The sequence below is a fragment of the Vanacampus margaritifer genome, chromosome 1 (genome assembly GCF_051991255.1).
Source record: "Vanacampus margaritifer isolate UIUO_Vmar chromosome 1, RoL_Vmar_1.0, whole genome shotgun sequence".
NCBI lineage: Eukaryota > Metazoa > Chordata > Actinopteri > Syngnathiformes > Syngnathidae > Vanacampus > Vanacampus margaritifer.
Window position 1 is genome coordinate 17,087,481 of NC_135432.1, and position 18,244 is coordinate 17,105,724.

The following is an 18,244-nucleotide window of genomic DNA, read 5'->3' on the forward strand; positions in this document are numbered from 1 at the left end:
CATTAGTGTTCATAGTTTTTGAAGGGGGCAAAACAAGAATTGGGTGTGACTACCACAGTGACTCGAGATACAAGTTTAATTCATTCTGTGAGCACGTTCAGAACTCAAAACTCTTCTCTCAAATCATATTTCCCTATCGAAATGAATGGAAATGCCATTAATCCCAGTAACACTATTTACCCCAGCAAAAAATGGTATCGTCTTTTCAATGTTATATTGTACATTATGAAAACAATAATGACATAATCACAGAGTGCAAATAATCAAACAGATTTTGACACATTGTGTTTTGCTTCAATGGAAATTGTAGTCAACCTTTATTAATTATCTAATCGCTTCTTTCTTTAATTTAATAATTGGGTCTATATTTGTTTTATATACATCTCCCCAAACTTGAGCACAATATGACATGTGAGGCAACACAAGAAGAATGCAATATATGTATACCTTTCTTATTTAGAAAATCCTTTATTTATAAAGAACAGCCGCTGATTTAGCTAATTTCCATTTCTGTGGCTTAACTTCATTTGGTGAGTGTTTATGATTAAGCCTGAAAATGTTGCTTGCTTGCTCCTAATGTTTTGGAAAAGGTGGAAATCCCAAGATTCTGTCATCACTTTAAGCCATTGAAACTGTCCCACAGAGTATTATTTGTCACCGTTGACTTACTACCCACTGAAACCAGCACTGTTTTGTTGTGACCCCAGTCCATATACACCGTTAGTACACAGCTTAACCCCTCCCTCAATCAATGGAGCCTATTTACCATGAGCTAATGACTCACCTGCCCCTCAACAGGCTCGGTGGCGGGCACGGACAAAACACAAACAAATTAGACGAGTGAGAAAGAACAACAGAAATGGTGGCAGTCGGCATATGAAAAGACACATTTTTCGCTAATGAGGTTTTGGCGGCGGCAGCGGGAAGAGAGTGAGATAGGAATGAAGGGAAGAAAGAGAAGAACAGAGAGGAAACAGAGGAGCAACGGATCGATGAGAACAGATAATCACACCAGGGCTCTGTCCCCATGTGTAAAGTGTGTGACATTGCAGAGGTGAGGGAAGAGATCAATGAGCTGCTTTTTTTTTTTTTTTTTTTTAGTGATCTGTAATCCTTAACTATCTATAAGTAATTAACCTTCAAAGGAGAATGTGAGCGATAGAGAGGGAATAACAATGAGCACGTATAAAACACCAGCAATTTGGCTTTGGGATGAGGGTAAAAACTGCGTCGCTGCTGTTAGACATGTCATCTAATCTCATTCCTGGGCCAAATGTTCAACAACAAATGCAAAGTATGAGTGCTAAGATTTCCAAAGAACATTTTGTCTTTTATATGCGGCCTGATAAGCACAACCTCCATTGCCAGAGAAGATGGAGGGAGGATGGTCTTATTAGGAGTCAGAGTGCCCTCTGTGGGCAATAAAAGAAAAACAAGGGGAAGGATAGACTGCATCTGCCTGATGCTCAAATATGCAAGCCTTCCTTTTTCGTCTTTAATCGGGACAAAGGACGACCAAAGGAACACAAAGTGTGTCTGTACACGTTTAATGGCACACAATGCCTATACATTGTGTCCTCATGATTTCAAATTTCATTCATATCGGGTCAAGGATTACATGTTGATCTGAAGTTAGTAAAAGGCTTACCATGTTACTGAAATATCAATGTAATACAGTACGACACAAGCAGTCAGCCGGGTGTCTATGAAGCACCAGCGTGCAAAGCAAAATTGTGTTACTTGATGCCAACATAGCCACAGTGGAAAGCTTTTAGCCCTGAGTTATGTGCTGTTGCTGGGGGGAACGCAGCGAGTCGACTTAAATTAGGATAATCAGGTAAAAACTGAGCTTGGAAGTCGCTTTTCCCCCAAAACGTAAATAGATTACAAGGCTCCACAATGGATGTGGGGGAGCGGGAGGTGTGACTCAAACGACAAAAACTACAATGTGTTAAAAAAAAAAAAACATACAGCAGAACTTCCAAAGATGAAATTTGGAGTACGAGCAACAATTGAAAAAAAAAAAAAAAAAAAAAAAGGAGCACTGAGTGAAGCTGTAGATTGCGATGTTAGCTTCTCGCGCTCACTGGCTAACTGCCATATGCTAATGTTAAGTGTGATTAACAAGTGTTCCATTGTTTTGAATGCAATAATATTAGACTGCTTTACTGCTTATACATGTACGACAGTACAGTTAAAATGTTACAAAGAGGAGAAATATGGAAAATTTACTTTGTAAATATCTTATACAGTTCATATACAAAGGACCCCAAGTCCCCCCCCCATTCTCGTGACTTGGCATCCACACTCATTATTATTTTTGTGTTAAAATGTACTTTTTTCTTTTTCCCCCTTTATTCAGCATTTCAATGGGCGCCGTTATTTATTTTCACTATTCGCGGGCTGTACTACAGTTCATCTCTACACTGCTTTCCCACCTCTGAAGTGTGAAATTAAACAAATCCTTTGAAAATATTTCTAAGTGAGCTGTTCTGCACTGCAGCCCCACCTTTCCAAATCACGTCCAATCAACTGAACTTGACTCCGATTAAAATGTATCAATCAATCAAAAGGCTGATCAGTAGAAACATGATGCACCCGAGTTCATTTTGGAATGAGGTTTTAACATAAAATGTGGAAAAAGTCAAGCACTCTGAATACTCTCCGGATACAGAGTGAAATCCTTTTACCAGCAACAGCTTTTGAATATAAGGGATAATAATGTTTGGCTAAGTTGTAGACGTGGAAGGGTTTATCTGTGTTTGCCATTGTCACGTGTGTTTGGGTAGCTTGGATGAGATGGCTAAACCCTGGCAGGAATGCCAGCCAGCCAGCCCAATGGTTGTCAATCAAACGAATAATGTCCGTCTAACTTTGGCCCAGCAGTATTTAAGTAAAGATGAGGACTGACACACTGCATGAAACAACAGCATTAGTTGTTTCTCCAAAGCAGTAAAATGATGTCTTTAATTCTTCATCATTGGTGTAGTGTGATGAAAGCAAATGACAGAAATGTTAAGAAGTCTGGGAATTGTTTTAAATTCATAATAATGCATAATGTGTCTATTTAAAAATGGCTTGTATAACCAAAATTTCATGATGATTATAGTTTGGAATCTGTAACAAATTGCTCCAGATATAATTGAAAATGTTGCTTTAAAAGTCAACTAAATTGAAGTTCATCAGTTGTGGTCGAGGTACCCCCATTGTACAATTTCATCGAGGGAATTACTATGTGGTATGAGTTTAAGAATGTGTCTTCATGATTTAACATTAAGAATGTTGAGTGTATAAATGGCTTCCAAAAATGATTCTTCACCAAAAGGGACACCTAAAGAGAGAAAAATGAAAAATTATGAACAAGTCAGATAAAATTACTTTCCACAGCTTTTATAAAGAGTAATGATCACTCTATTAGTTTCATTAATATGGTTGCTGCAAACTACGGCCAATTATCATGACAACAACGCTGCCAATTGTATTGTAGAATAACAAAACAAAACCACAAAAAGGAAAGCAAACACGCACAACGAAAGAGTGGTACTGACCATCCAATATAACATTGGCAGAGGTTCTCATGGGACGTGGCCTGCTTTATCAGCAGCTCGACTTGTGTTGGCACATCCAGAGTTTCATCATGAGAGAAGTCTCGACCTGGAGGGGCCACAGGCTCGTCAAAAATGCTTCACATGTTTAAAGTAAAATGCCGTTTGTTGATAGACCAGCAGCCAAGCGCCAGCAGGCCAAGTTTGAAAAAAATAACATCCACGGTTTAAGATTAATTTCCTTCACCGTTTAAGTGTCCAGGGGGAAAGACTGCACCTTCTGTGTGTGTGCGTACGTTTGTGTTTAGTGTGAAATGCCATGAAGTTAGCAAGGTGATGGAATAGTTCTTTATTAATGTGGCAAGTTTCTCTCCCAACACTAACAAGGCACATCGATTAATTTAATACAGCCACATTTTCACTAAGGATGTACCTAGCAAACTATGTCAGTCATCGCTTCCCTCTGCACATTTCTATTGTTTGTTTACATCCATTTTCAGTGCCCATTACTGATGCTACCATTTCTCTGTGTGTAGTTGTTACATTGCATTTTGGGCAAATAATAAATGAGGGAAATGGAATATCAGATATGAGCTATCACAAGTGGATGTGAATAGTAAAAACAAAACACAAATCTGAAATGAGCATTGAGACATGCTAAGTAAATGCAGCCTGTGTGCTGTCCATTTCAATCCATAAAAAAATACATAAAAATTTGACTGGTCATTGAAATGATCTCACCTTTTTCCCCTCCCAGCCCCCGTTGTGTAGGTGGGATGGTACAGATGACAACAAATTTAGCTAAATAAACTAAATAAAGGGCAAATATGGAGAAAATCCGGTATGTGGTGTTTTTTTTTCTTGACCTGTGACTTTACGCAAACGATGAACCCGACACATGGATGTCAAATGACAACATTGTAGATGAATAGCCTTAACTTCTACTTGTAGTAAAATATTATCATTAAAGATGCCTTCTCTACATGAATGAACAATGAAATGAAATGCATACTAATACTGGGCAATACATTTGTCAACAACATGCAATTAGTCTCCACACTTGAATTAATCTGAAACACTACTTCATGATAGGCGCTGCTGTTTTAGGGCTGAGCAATTACCTTTTTAATGTCTGTATGTGAACGTTGTGATGTCTGTGTCTCTTAGCTGTTGTAATTATTTTGTATTCCTTGTCCAAAAGGGAGACATCTATTTGAGGGAGATGTTTATTCATCTTGAGTAGATGACACACAGTGTCAGTTGGGGAAATGGCATTGAAGATAATACTCATCTTTGACTGATGGCCTTGACTGACCATACAGTATTGCCAGCAAATGTACCATTGTGATTGGTTTCTCTCTCTCTCTCTCGCCTTTTTGTGTGTTTCATTTACATTTACATTGATTTTTCACCGAGATGTGGCACTGTGACCACACAAAGCTAGAGCAAATAATACATCTGCCATGTGAAAGCTGAAGGTGACTGGTTGAAGGACTTACCTGTAAGTTTATCTCGCACTCTGTTAATAATTTGAATGGCTTTCTTGTTGAGGGCTTCAGGTTGCACCAAGCCATCTCCAACTGAAATAGACAAATAGTTGCTGACTATAAAGTTGAAAATTCAAATTTCAAAGATATCAAAGTGTACTACTATATTGTGACGTTTAGAATTGAGCTTGTTCAACAGTAACAACAAGAGCAAACACCAAATAATGCGTTCAAAGGCAGACAACTCACTGAATGAGTGAATGGATTCAGGCACTGTGGTCCCCGGTTTCTTGTGTGTGGTCTCACCCATTTCTATTCCCTCAAGGGCTTCTGTGTAAGAGGAAAAAACATTGTCAAGAGGGGTTGGGGGACATCTTTGTACAACATCAAGCAACACCGGTGACTCACCCACAGACTGACCCGCCGTGTACGAGTCTGTCCTGTTGCGTGAGCGCTTGTTGCCTTTTGTGCTAGCTAGGGGTGAAAATCAGGTCAAGTTTGTTAGCGATGAAGACAACAACTGGACTCCTTTTTTTATGTTTAAGAAAGTGCTGTGAATTCTATTTCTGATTGAAGTTTCGGTAATGTGCAAACAGTTTAGTGTTGTAAATATAAAATATATATATTATACTACATATAGTTAAAGATAGTAGTCACTTGTATTTACAGAAACATCACATACTATTATAATTAAGAAGCAAAACAAAAAGGCACATTTTCACATTGATACATTTCTTTATAAAGCTACTTTTACAACATTTTGTATACTAGCTTCCTGGAATTCTTTGTTTTTTTAGTTTTAAACAAAGAGCCTAATTTACAGTAAACCAGATGTTGAAGGATACACATCAATGCGTAGGTGAATGATCAACTACACTTAGATTCTGATAACTGATATGTAGTTTTTTTTACTGATAGTGCATCACCATCTGTTCTGTAAATCTGTTCTGTTGCTTGAAATGACCTTGAAAATGGAAAGAAAAGTAGAAATTCATACTTCAAATGACGGTGCCTGCTGGCCTTCCATTAAACCGCCTACATACATCCTGTTCCTTTGTCCAGCCATGCAGTTGAGATATGATTTCACAAAGTAATGTGTAATTTTATCACAGGCAGAGAAAACGGTCACACTGAGCCAGGCTGCAGCAGACACACAACAAATCCACACACGCTGAACTACTACACAATTCTTCCTACTAGCTGACAGGACATTGCTATTTGTGATATAGGTTGGTCAAAAAGTTATATATATTTTTTAGGGATTCATGATAACTACCAGATAACTATTGGACCGATATTGGGAAAAAATGATGTCATATCCATCGGTCCAATATCAACAAAATTGGACTGATAACAAGAACCATCTCAAATACACCAGCATTGGTAAGATCATGCGATTAATTACGATTAAAAATTGTAACCGCCTGACGCCCCTAATTTTTAATAATCTTTTCTTCTTCTTTGTTTTAAATCGCGTCAAGCGATTAAAATTTTTGATTGTAATTAAGTGTATAACTTCAATAGTTAACTCACGATTAATACATATATTTTTTTGGACATCTGTTCTAAATGTACAATATTTTTTTCTAGGTTTTCTTACTCTTGTTAACAAAAGTGAAGAAAAAAGTTAAACTAGTAGAAATAGTTTAAATGAATTCTTGACATCTATAGCCGTCAATGGCAGTGAATGAGTTAAAATTGTATTAGTCAGACAACATGTAGTTTCAGCTTTTTCTGAATCGTTCATATATGACATGCATTTGGACACGACTTGTCGAAAATATCCAGTCTCTCATCTTTCCAAAGGACTTTCTCCTTTGTAGCTTTTCAATATTAATTTTAGCAAATTCAATTTATGGCAACTTATCTCACATTATTTCAGTGCCACTGCACATTTTGGATCATTTAATGGAACTTGAGCCTACGTAATGAAAGACTACGGTATGTGAAATTGTCTTTAATGGGTTCTTACTGTCCATGAGTCTCCAGTTGAGCAGCGGGTCGTAGACAAAGGCCTCCAGCACGGCCATGACACTGTCTCTGTGCTCCCTCAGCACTTCCATTACCGTGTGGCAAGTGATGCGGTAGTTACCGTCCAAGCCCGTCACCTTGCACACAGTCAAATACACAATTTAGTGGCTACAACCACAAACCTTGTGCACAGTCACAGATTTTTCTCAGGCTCAATAAATTCTTCCACTATTTGCAAAAAAAGGCTAAAGGACATAAACACAGAAGATGATGCAGTGTCAGTTACCTCCATGGCATTGGTCAGCATTCTTGTCAATCTGAAGGGAATCTTTTCAGGAAACTTTTCCCTCGTCATGGCAACCTAACCAATAATGTAATCTTAGTTAATCTTGGGCTAAATAATTGTATGATGCGTGCGTGCCGCATAAATAATTTCATTTTACCTCAAAACAATCTCCAAAGTCAATATGGAGGATCTTCCCACTCAACCGATCCAACATCAAGTTAGATGGATGCCTGTGAAGAACATAAGCACAACTTCCTTATAAACAATGCCATGCAATGGTAACTTTGATATCGTTGAGGAGTCGACCTGTCGCCCAGTCCCAGGATGTAGCCGACCATTGACATCACAGCCAAAGAGCGTGTATAATTCGTCCTCCTGTCAAACCACACCTAGAGGAGAAATAATGACAGGGTTACAAAATATCTAAATGAGATGTAGATTTCCAACACATTATGCAAATTCTAATAAGGTACACAAACTTTATTAAAAGTTGCAGGTAGAGGTAGAGTTCCTTCAATGACACTTCCCTTGTCCTACAATAGTTTCTCTTTATTGTATGCTTTCCTATTTTAGACAGTTGTTTTTGTCAAGTGTCCTTGACATTTTACCTCTGAACCACTGAACTGTGAGGACGGGTGCTGAAAAGATCACGGACACTCATTCATCCTTGCCAGTGCTGCAAATAAAGAAAGTAGAGCATCTCACCTCAGAACTGGGGCTCTTTAGCCACAAGAGCTTTGCCAGGTCGTCTCCGGCCGTATTGTTGACAGCGTGCTCAAAGACTTCCACTTTCTCCATCAGCGTCAGGTGGTCATAGTCAGGCGCCATCTGGACAAAAAACAGCCCGTTGCATGAACTTTTGGCGTGCAACCTTGATATTCAGTTAGCAAGGACTCTAAAGCAGCACCATTACAGTAAATAGAAACCAATCCTACACATCAAAAGGGTCATTATTATTGCAAAAAAAGAAAAATATAAAATAAAAACATTTGAACACTTCAATACAGGGATCATAACCACTAGGACATAATAGTTTGTTTATTAAGAGGTGTAATGGAATTGCCAGACTATGGTGGGTGGCCATGAAGGTCTACCCGGATGTATCTAAAAACTTGCTGGCCAACGTGGTTCTCGTGAACCTAGGTTAAAAAATTCATTCACATGGTGGTGATATGATGATTACAGAAACTAATATCCGGCAAAGATAGGAAATGGAAGCTGTCTGCCCTAAGAAAAGCATGACGCTGGTCATCCAGCTGACACCCCTTCTCACAACCAAACATCACAAAAGCCTGGAAGAGCAACACAATTAAGATGGTAAAACATCCCAGAGAACAGCTAAAATTATAATTTATCATCAACAGGGTTCGCAAAATAAGATGGATTCACTCAGGCAGAACACAACCTGCAGCAAAATAATAGTATATTCAGGCCAAGATTAGAAACAGGCCCCACACACAGAAGGAGTAGAAATTATGCTTTTAAAAGAAGCAGCCAGGCCCCTCAGAGTGGGAACCAGTAAACTCTCGTATTTTGACAGCAAGATTTTGCACCGTCCAAAACCAAGAAAATCTCCAGTGCTATGCACCTATAACAAAGCAGCAAAAGACGATTTATGAAAACCTCATTAACAAACAAAGCTACAAAAAACATATTGATGGAACCTGAGTTCAAAGATAAATCAAGATAACATGTGAAAAGACCAAACAATGGGCAATACTGTGAAGGGAAAATGAAACCAATACTGAACAATAAACAGTCTTAATCTGTGCCTTTCACAGTTTGGTGATCGAAGGGAAAGTCTTCCCTCATAAAATATAACCTACAAACCACATGTCGAAGAAGAAAAAAGCCAGCACAACATTCAACATCAGATTCCTCCAGGCTATTCCACCTATTCAACCAGTCAACTGTGAAGAAGAACCGACCACAGCTAAATAGTGGCCAATAATTAAGAGGGCATGGATAGAGGCATGCAAAGACATATGGATGAAGGACCAGAAAAAATATGGAATGAATATCTGGAGACACTCTGAAGAAACGGCAAACTCGGAAAATGTGAAGGACACCCACAACAATAGCCACAAACGCAAAAACACAGCTTGAGTGCTCCCGATCAAAGTGAAAAGAACCATCAGGGAAGACAAAAGACAGTCCATGAGTAACCTTGCAACCCAGGCATAGAAGACACAGCCAATCAACACAACATGAAAACAACATATGTAAAAACACTCATGAGAAAGAAAAAAAAAAAGAAATGGGATAAGCACTTTAGGTACTTTTGAACAGACAAAGGTCAACAGATCTAGCCAATCACACACCCTCAACATCAACACACACAGGTACAATAAACTATAAATAAAAAAGGATATAAAATAACTGAAGGATTCCAAAGCACCAGGTCCGGATGGATTAACACCAGAAGCCATCAAAGCACACCGAGAAATGGCAACAACACTACCCCATCAGCTATTCAGCTGAAGAAGAAAAAGTGCCAAGCGACTACGCTGAAGGTCTAGATATCAAGAGAAAAAAAAGGAAACCTCAAGGACTGCTATAGGTGGCTTTAGGTATCATGCTTACATCCATTCCAAGAAATATTCTAAGCAGAATTATTTCAAATTGGCCCTCCAAAGAAGTACCGGTAGACCATAAAAAAGAAAAAGAAAAGAAAAGAAAAAACAAGTAAATTTCCCAAAAGACAGATCCTACGACTGCATCGCCACACATCATTAGCAGGCCCTGGAACAAACGCTCCTCTCAGCCTCACCTTCATCAACTTCCATCGTGTACAAATAAATAAGACAGGCTTTTGAGTTCATACCTTTCATTTCATGAAGCTTTGTTGTCATTGACTATTTGATAATTAGATATCATAATTATTGGGACAAAAGCAAAACGCTTGCGATTCCTTTTATAAATGACCTCAAGAAAATTGCAGTGATGGATTTGCTTGATATAACTTGGTTAATTGGGCATGTCTGATGCATGCACATTTAATTAGAACACTGCAATTAAGAAGCACAAGTGCATCTTCATTTAAGACGGATTGGTGTTCATTATAACAAATGAATGCAAATAGCATCTGGTGTTTTGAGGAATCAATTTGAAATGTAACGTGTTAACATTGATGACTTATTTGGAAACGGTCATTTTATAACTACAGATGGCAGAAACAGTGAAGGCCATGAGTTTGCTTAATTAAATCTGCATTCTGCAAAATGAAGTATCAGTATCAGTAATTTCTTATAAAAATTTGCACCTCAGTGTTGCTCTTTGAATTAAAGGACCACTATGAAAGTGTTAGGGGCAATTGGCAAAAACAAATCAATACAGAGTAGACTGTTGTTCAATATATTGACGACACCATTATGTTTCAGAAGATTTTTGCATTGGGATTAATACACAAACCAAAGCATAAAATCTATCATGTTTTTCATTATGCTCTTAGGAGGTTAAGGGCACTGTCTGGGAGGGCACTTAAGGACAACTCTCAATAAGTATGTCATTTGTTACAATGGGAACATTTGCATGTACTGTATGACATGACAGTGATAAATCACCAGTTGGTGCATAGATCCAAAAGGTTATATACATGTAATTATGATTTCCCTGTCGCCTTTTCCGAAGCTGAATCTAATAACAGCTCACAAGCTGCAAGTAAATTCTACTAGAGGAAAAAACAATCAAATTCTTTCATGATTACAAAAAACACCCATAGGGGAATGGATGCACAGGTGACGTATCATTTTGGATCATTTGTCTTTGAGTGCCTTGAGAGACATAAAATTAAAATACATTTCTTTTTATTATAAAACATACACTAAATGATTCCAAATGTGGAATTGGTTACAAATGCAGGGAAAAATAAAATAAAACTGGCTTTTGAACTGAAAATACTGTAGAAGAAACCAAAACAGCACTCAGGATTACATACATTCTTATAGGCAGCAAACTTAAAACCCATTCTCGGATCTCTTTGCAAAAAGTCTTGAGGAAAGAGGACGTTCAAGCTGTGGTGACATACCCTGAGCATGATGCGATGTTCAATGTTCAGCAGTATCTTTTTCTTTTCTCTGTAGTCTCTAATGAGAGCATGCAGGGTGTCACAGTGGGGAACCCAGCCAATCAAACCTGAGTTTGTTGACAGAGGGATCACTGCGTAGCGCTGGATACTATGGAGTTTAACACATAAACAATGATAACAATGATTCATTATGTCAGTGAAGGCTTTTCAACAAAGATGCATGTATACACGCCAGTTAGTCTACCTGAGGTTCTTGCGCAAAGATGCAGGGTCATTTGCCAGCAGTGTGTTGACCAGACCAAAGAGCTGCATGACTCTCTCATCCTGCCTGAGGTCCTCGTGGCCCTTTAACAAGAACATGAACTCATGGCCGTTGCTTCCTGCAGAGGGAGCCACAAAACAACATTGGCACTGTTACCACATAAGAAAACCGAATCATTCAACTGCTTATATGTTCATGTCCTTTAGGAGTTCTATGAGGGATCACTGTGACCATTTCAAGTAACACAAAGGGTTGCGAATGCATTATTGTGGTCTCGCCGACAGTCTAATTTGCACTCACAAAGGTGACATTAGATTAGTAGAGCTCTTGTTTGCTCCTCAAGACCATCAAAGCAATACGTGTTTTCTGTCGCCAGGGAGGTCTGACAGTAAATCTAGGAGCTCCGTAGTGGGTGACAGGTCTTAATCTGATGTCTTGCTTCAGAGGTCAGTTGATTTATTGCCTTTCATATTTTACAGCCCATGTTGTGTATCACCGATGGCGAAACATGAGAACAAGGTACGACACTGCCCAGTGGAAAGTGGGAGGTAAAGTGAACCATTTGTGATTAATAGCAGCGTGATTTGGCTTCGAGACAAGGTGACTTTACAGTGGCATGGCATTATTAAAGGCATTTCAGGATTATATTCCATACCATACAGCACTGTGTCACTATTATTTATTTATGCCTTCAAATTATTGTCAAAGATTGATGTTAGGCAGTGTGCCTGGTTTATGTGTGTATGGAAATTTTCAATCACCACTATCATGGAACTGCTAATTTCAAACAACCTGTTCTGAAATTCTGGTTGACATCCATTTGGTCGGATTTTGAATCAAATATAAGAAATAATGGAAACAGAATGTGTACCACAAGCTTCAACTGAGCAGAGGTCTTGTAAGACGTGGATAACTTGCACAAATTTATGCATGCGGAATGCCAGTGGTTAAAATTTTGAACTTTCGTGCAACTTCAGGTGGGTGGTGGATTCCTTAAAAAAATACTAATTGTAACTCAATTACAAATTTAATTTACTCTATTTTGAGTTTAAAAATCAAAGTTGAAGAATCATAAAACTGTTTTCCTAACCTGATAACCGATAACAATATTCCTTACCCATAATGGTGAGTTTACGTGGCCGCTGCTTGGAGGTGATGACCTGCAGGGAGGCTGCAATGGACTGGATACGAATGATGGGCTGGTTGGGGTCATAGGTGCCCGGCACGGCCAGTTCCAGGTCACGGCACATCAGCAATTTGGGTGAAACATACTGCAGCTCCAGAGAGGTAAGCTGCATAGAATTTTGATGGGAACAGTTAATGAGATGGGCTCATGATGCAGGCTAGGAAGCTAATTTTCGTGTCAAAGGAAAAAAGCGGATCTGGTTAGCACAGCCGCCTCAAAGTGCAGTCCTGGGTTCAAATCCAGGCCCTGGCCTTCCTGTGTGGAATTTGCATGTCATCCTCGTGCCTGCGTGGGTTTTCTCCGGGTACTCCGGTTTCCTCCCACAGTCCGAAAACATGCATGGTAATGTAGGTTAATCGAACACTAAATTATACGTATGTTCATATGTGAGTATTTGTGTCCTGTAATTGGGCTGGCAACCATTTCAGACTTCAGAGTATACCCTGCTTTTTGTCCTAAGTCAGCTGGGACAGGCTCCTGCACACCTGCGACTCTTTTACGGCAAGCGGTATAGAGAATAAATGGATAAGTGGACAAAACTGCTACTGCCAGCAATACCTTAATTACATGCTCCTACTCATGTGTGCTCCAAAATTAGTAAATTTTGGAGAGAAAAAAAAAAGATACCTACTGTCTCTCTGCATCCACCACCTGTGCTTATTTATGCAATTGTGAGTTATTTAAAGACTTGCCACAGTTATGAATGATGACGTAAGATAATTTCATCACTGCATCAACCTGCGTTTGCAGCTTGGAGGTACCAGGCTCCAAGGAGGGTTTATTTCCCAGTGGGCATACAGTTGCAGCATTCTCAGCATTTTCTTACGTCACTGAGTATTTCATAAGAGCTGCACCAAGGCACAGTGTGAATTAACTTAAGGGAAGTGCCCCTGTTAAAACTGTTGGTATTCTCAATGTGAGGAACTTTATGACATTTGCCAGCAATTTTAACCAAAACTATTATGAGATAAGGGATATTTTCCCCATTCTTATGTTTTACACATATAAAGCAAAGTCTCCACCAAATAGTAGCGTTAAGTTGACTATTGTACAGATTAGAATGGCAACTCCCGATCTGGCTTGTGAGTGCACTGTAGGTGGGGTGGCAATAGCTCTGTCACCCGAGTAAATATTGTGACATTGTGGGAGTGGGACACAGCAAAATCAATAAGCAAAGAATAGGAAGGCCACGCAATGATAAATATTGTTAAGTGGGTATTCGCTGACTCACTGTACATTTATAAGCGCAGAAACATTCATACATTCATTGCATTGAATTACACATTTACATGCTTGTGTAGCATATACAGTACAAAAGCTGAGGAAGTTAGTATTGATCTTAAAAGAGATTGGTGCTGGTGCAGCTTTGCTTACCTGCGGCAATTGTTTGGAGATACGTCTGAACACATGATAGTAAAGGTCCCACGCCTGGGTCAAGTCCTTCACATTTCCAGAGCGCATGTACTTCCTGCACCAATCCTGAGCCTCCATCAGGTCTCTGCCGTAAGCCTTTAGTGCAAATAAAAACCAAGGATTTAGTCATAATATGTTACTTAATTAATAATCTTATGGCACACATTAGATTTTTTGTCATAAGGTTAGAACTAGGTGTACTTTTTGGCGAAGTGGACAGATTTAATCTGCCAGACACACACCTGATTAAAAGAGGTCTCTTTGAGGGTCTGCGGCCCCCTCTCCATCATGGCGTGCAGAGGTTCCAGCACAGCAAACATGCCCTTGACGTTACGCTCCCCAAAGTAGAGACGTGAAGCCTCCTCGAGGCCCTCGTGCCACATCTCATGCCACAAGATGGCAACTCGGATGAGCTCCTCGCTAACCTGGATAAAGGACACAGAAATACCCCGTTGCCATTCACAACAGCTTACACAAAAATGATTATTTTGAAGATTATGTTACAATTTAGTTTGAACGTAATGACAATCATTTCCATACCATGATGGCTTGCTGAACCAGCGTGTTGCAGTGTTCACACATGTTTTTCAGGATTTTGTTTGCAGCATTGTGGCGAGCTGTGGTGGTAGACTTTGAGGCCACAGTTAGTGGGTAGATCAGCGCCTAGAGGAGAACGGTATTAAGTTAATCAACGGTTATTGCTCTAAAAATTGCTTCAGGAAAAAAATGGGGAACCCATTTTGCGGTCAAAGAGCAAATTTACTTGTGGATGATACCGTCCAATGTCTGTTAGCAACTGGTGGATGAGGCGTCCCACCAGAGGACGAGGAGTGTCAATCCTAGCAATGAGCTGTGGGATCACCTAAATAGGAAAAACAAAGACCAAAATGGCAGATCTCCACCAAGTCTTAAATAATTTTCATCTCACAAGAAGACTACAACAAATAACTGGAGCTGAGAGTTGCCAGAGAAAATTCCTTTTAAAATAAAATCATTGATCAAATCAAGATAAAAATGGTTTTGCACGAAGGCTTCAGACTAGTGATACCAATGTGTTTTTTTCAGAGCCTATACAAATACTAGTTTGTACTTTGTAGTGTCACGGAGGTCGATAACCGATATTTTGGAGCCGATTCATTTAAGGGAGTTTTTTTTTTGCATGATACAAACTAACAATTTATGTAATTGAAATGCTTTTTTCCCCAACTTATTCCGAACATTTAAAATGACAATAAAACAAAAAAGCATAATGTCACAATTGTGTCAAAAAACAAATAAACGGAGACATTTAAGTTATTCCACAAAACAAGGATGAAACATAACTGTTTTCGTTCTCCATAAATAATAGTAATGACTTCCAAAGAAACTCATTTACAAAAGAAAAGACTTACTGTTTGAAATGAAATAGAATGAAGCAACTGCTAATCTAGTCCTATCCCGATTATACCTCATATATTACTTTAACTCATTATTCATAAATGCCTTAACAAAAATTGTACTTTCAACCACTGTTTTTATTATTCCTCCCTAGTATATTTAGCAAAAATATTTTTTTTTATACAATTTCTTAAATTGACAAATACTTTTACCTTTTAAAAAGAATGTTTTTCTCAAGATCATTCCACAAAACCAGTCCACAGATCATATTGCACGCACATTTGAGTTTTCGTGCAAGCATAATGTTTAAATTTCAATTCCCCTCTCAAATAATAACCCACTCCCCTTTCTGTAAATAACTATTGTATGTTGCCGGGCAGCATTTTATTATTTGCCCTATACATTATTTGTCCAGTTTTAAAATCTACCAGATCCCTAAACTTTAGTGTGCGTAATAAAAAAATAAAAAAAAAGTTTAGTGATGTGTTCAAGGTACCCTACATGATTTTATTATTCTTATGGCTTTTTTTTGCAGTGTGAATAATTGAATAATTAATATGTGTCTGGCCTTTCCCAACAATCCAACAGTGCGTGCTACCTTTGCCCTAACATGTTTTATATGCAGATTTTGTCGTCAAGAATCACACCCAGAAATTTGTTTTCATAAACCCGTTCAATTTGAACATTATTAATCCTCAGTATTATTTGTGTATTTATTTAATTTTATTTTAAGCATGCTTATTAAACAGCTTTTCTATCATAAAATTCTAACAAAAAGTGTAGGGAGCTCCCAAGCTCAGCAGCATGCCTTAATAAACAAAAAAAAAATTAACAAACAAATATTTCCCCTAAAGTTTTTTAGAGTAAATAAATTTTTCTAAAGTTTGAATACAGAGTCGACCCCAAATACCTGGGGATCGTCACGCACACACACACACGCGTATGTATATATATATATATATATATATATATATATATATATATATATATATATATATATATATGTATGTAAATATATAAACATTTTGGGGGAGGTTGTTTTTCATGGAAAACGTATATCGAATTTTTCTCTGCATTTTTTTTTTTTAATTGTTTGGGTTTACAATTTTTTCCTCTCAATATATTTATTTCAATAAGTGTCAATCATACACAAATTTTCGCTCTTCGCAGGCCGGCCCAGTCCCTATACCACGCGAATAGTGGGGGATGAGTGCAAGTGAAATTTTAATCTTTCACTTATCATTCATTACTGTTACATTTGTTTAACGTTCAAAACAATAGAAAGGGCCAAAAAATGTGCCAAAATGTCATATACTAGCTAATCAGCCTGACCAAAAATCGGTCTATCATTACTTTGGATTTTACTTACATGGCAAATTTCTGTATAAAATAGTGCTGTTTTGTTGTGGTAGTAGTTTGTAAATGTGTATATTCACTCTAACCTGATTTTTTTTTTAAATACAACACTATTGCAATAAGTATTTAGTATAATTAATAAAACACAACTGGGCATTTGGTAAACTAATAAACAGACTATACATTGGTAGCTAAACTGTAGCTATGAAAAAAACACATTTCATTTGTTCTGATCTTAATTTGATGACAATAGTATGTGTGCAAGTTTTACCTGCAGCCAGGTATCTATTTGGATGGTCTTGATGCCCTCCACCAGGGCCTCATTTACTTCAGGCCAATGGCCATAGTCAAACCACAAAGTCAGAACCCTAAAAAGTACAATAATAAAATAGATTGTGAGGATTAGCAGCAGAGACAATGGATTGTTGGAGATTCAAGAGCTCTTCTAGTTAATACAGACCAAACTAAGATTAGGGGGACAACCGACCACTAGAGGTCCCCTTAAACCCACATAACAGGTCTACTGATAAGCGTTTGCTTTGACAACTCATGGCAGTACTACAGCTATTTGACTCACCTGAGTGTGTCTTGCAGGTTGTTTCCTCTGGACAAAGAAATGGAGCGGAAGAACCCTTGAACAGCCGGAACCGTGTACAGGAGCAATGTCTTTGAGAGGGAAAAAAAATTGAGGAACACGATATACCTGCAATTATTAATAAGCATTGCTATCATCTTTTATTTTATTTTTTAATTGAGTGTTAAAAATGCCATTATTAATAAATCATGTCATGATTTTGCTTAATCATTCTTTGCTTGAAGCAATGGAGTCCACTGCATTATTTGGCTGCAACCTGTGAGGCTCTGTTGGTTCATTAAGCTTCAACTTGTAGAACAATAGGCTGTCAGCTAAGGCAGGTTGAGCTAAAGCAGTGGTGTCCAAACTCGGTCCTCGGGGGCCGGTAGTCCCGCAGGTTTTGGATATTTCTCTCCTCCAACACAGCTGAAGCTCATCAGCAAGCTCTGCATAAGCATGATAACGACCTTGTTGATTGGAACAGGTGCGTTGGAGCAGGGAAACCTCAAAAACCTGCAGGACTACCGGCCCTCGAGGACCGAGTTTGGACACCACTGAGCTAAAGTATATCTTCAGGCAGTATTTTTTAATGATATGTAATTTTTCCGTCCTCAAAAAGAGTGTTGTTTCTCTGAGGTGCAGGTAGACAGTAAAGTTGTGACCTGAAGAGTGAACACAGCTATCTAGTTATGATATGTGTCTGCTTAGTGGCTGCTTGGTTTTCCCAATATTGCATTTTTCACTGGACAGCATACAACCA

General features: G+C 38.4%; 1 protein-coding gene across 1 annotated transcript in view; it reads right to left on the reverse strand.

Annotated features, from left to right (window-relative positions):
- Positions 1–1,531: 1,531 nt before the first annotated feature.
- Positions 1,532–18,244, reverse strand: part of mtor (mechanistic target of rapamycin kinase) — an 83,288-nt gene continuing 66,575 nt past the window's right edge. Inside the window, exons 40-58 of the mRNA XM_077578547.1 lie at positions 17,488–17,576; positions 17,182–17,278; positions 14,941–15,039; positions 14,718–14,840; positions 14,420–14,602; positions 14,139–14,273; positions 12,696–12,870; positions 11,561–11,696; positions 11,317–11,464; positions 7,995–8,117; positions 7,596–7,678; positions 7,447–7,519; positions 7,290–7,364; positions 7,005–7,140; positions 5,441–5,506; positions 5,282–5,362; positions 5,045–5,125; positions 3,549–3,654; positions 1,532–3,331 (exon numbers count right to left, since the gene is read on the reverse strand). Of these exons, the coding sequence (XP_077434673.1) occupies positions 3,316–3,331; positions 3,549–3,654; positions 5,045–5,125; positions 5,282–5,362; positions 5,441–5,506; positions 7,005–7,140; positions 7,290–7,364; positions 7,447–7,519; positions 7,596–7,678; positions 7,995–8,117; positions 11,317–11,464; positions 11,561–11,696; positions 12,696–12,870; positions 14,139–14,273; positions 14,420–14,602; positions 14,718–14,840; positions 14,941–15,039; positions 17,182–17,278; positions 17,488–17,576 (2,025 nt within the window). The 3' untranslated portion in view covers positions 1,532–3,315. The remainder of the gene's footprint in view (positions 3,332–3,548; positions 3,655–5,044; positions 5,126–5,281; positions 5,363–5,440; positions 5,507–7,004; positions 7,141–7,289; positions 7,365–7,446; positions 7,520–7,595; positions 7,679–7,994; positions 8,118–11,316; positions 11,465–11,560; positions 11,697–12,695; positions 12,871–14,138; positions 14,274–14,419; positions 14,603–14,717; positions 14,841–14,940; positions 15,040–17,181; positions 17,279–17,487; positions 17,577–18,244) is intronic.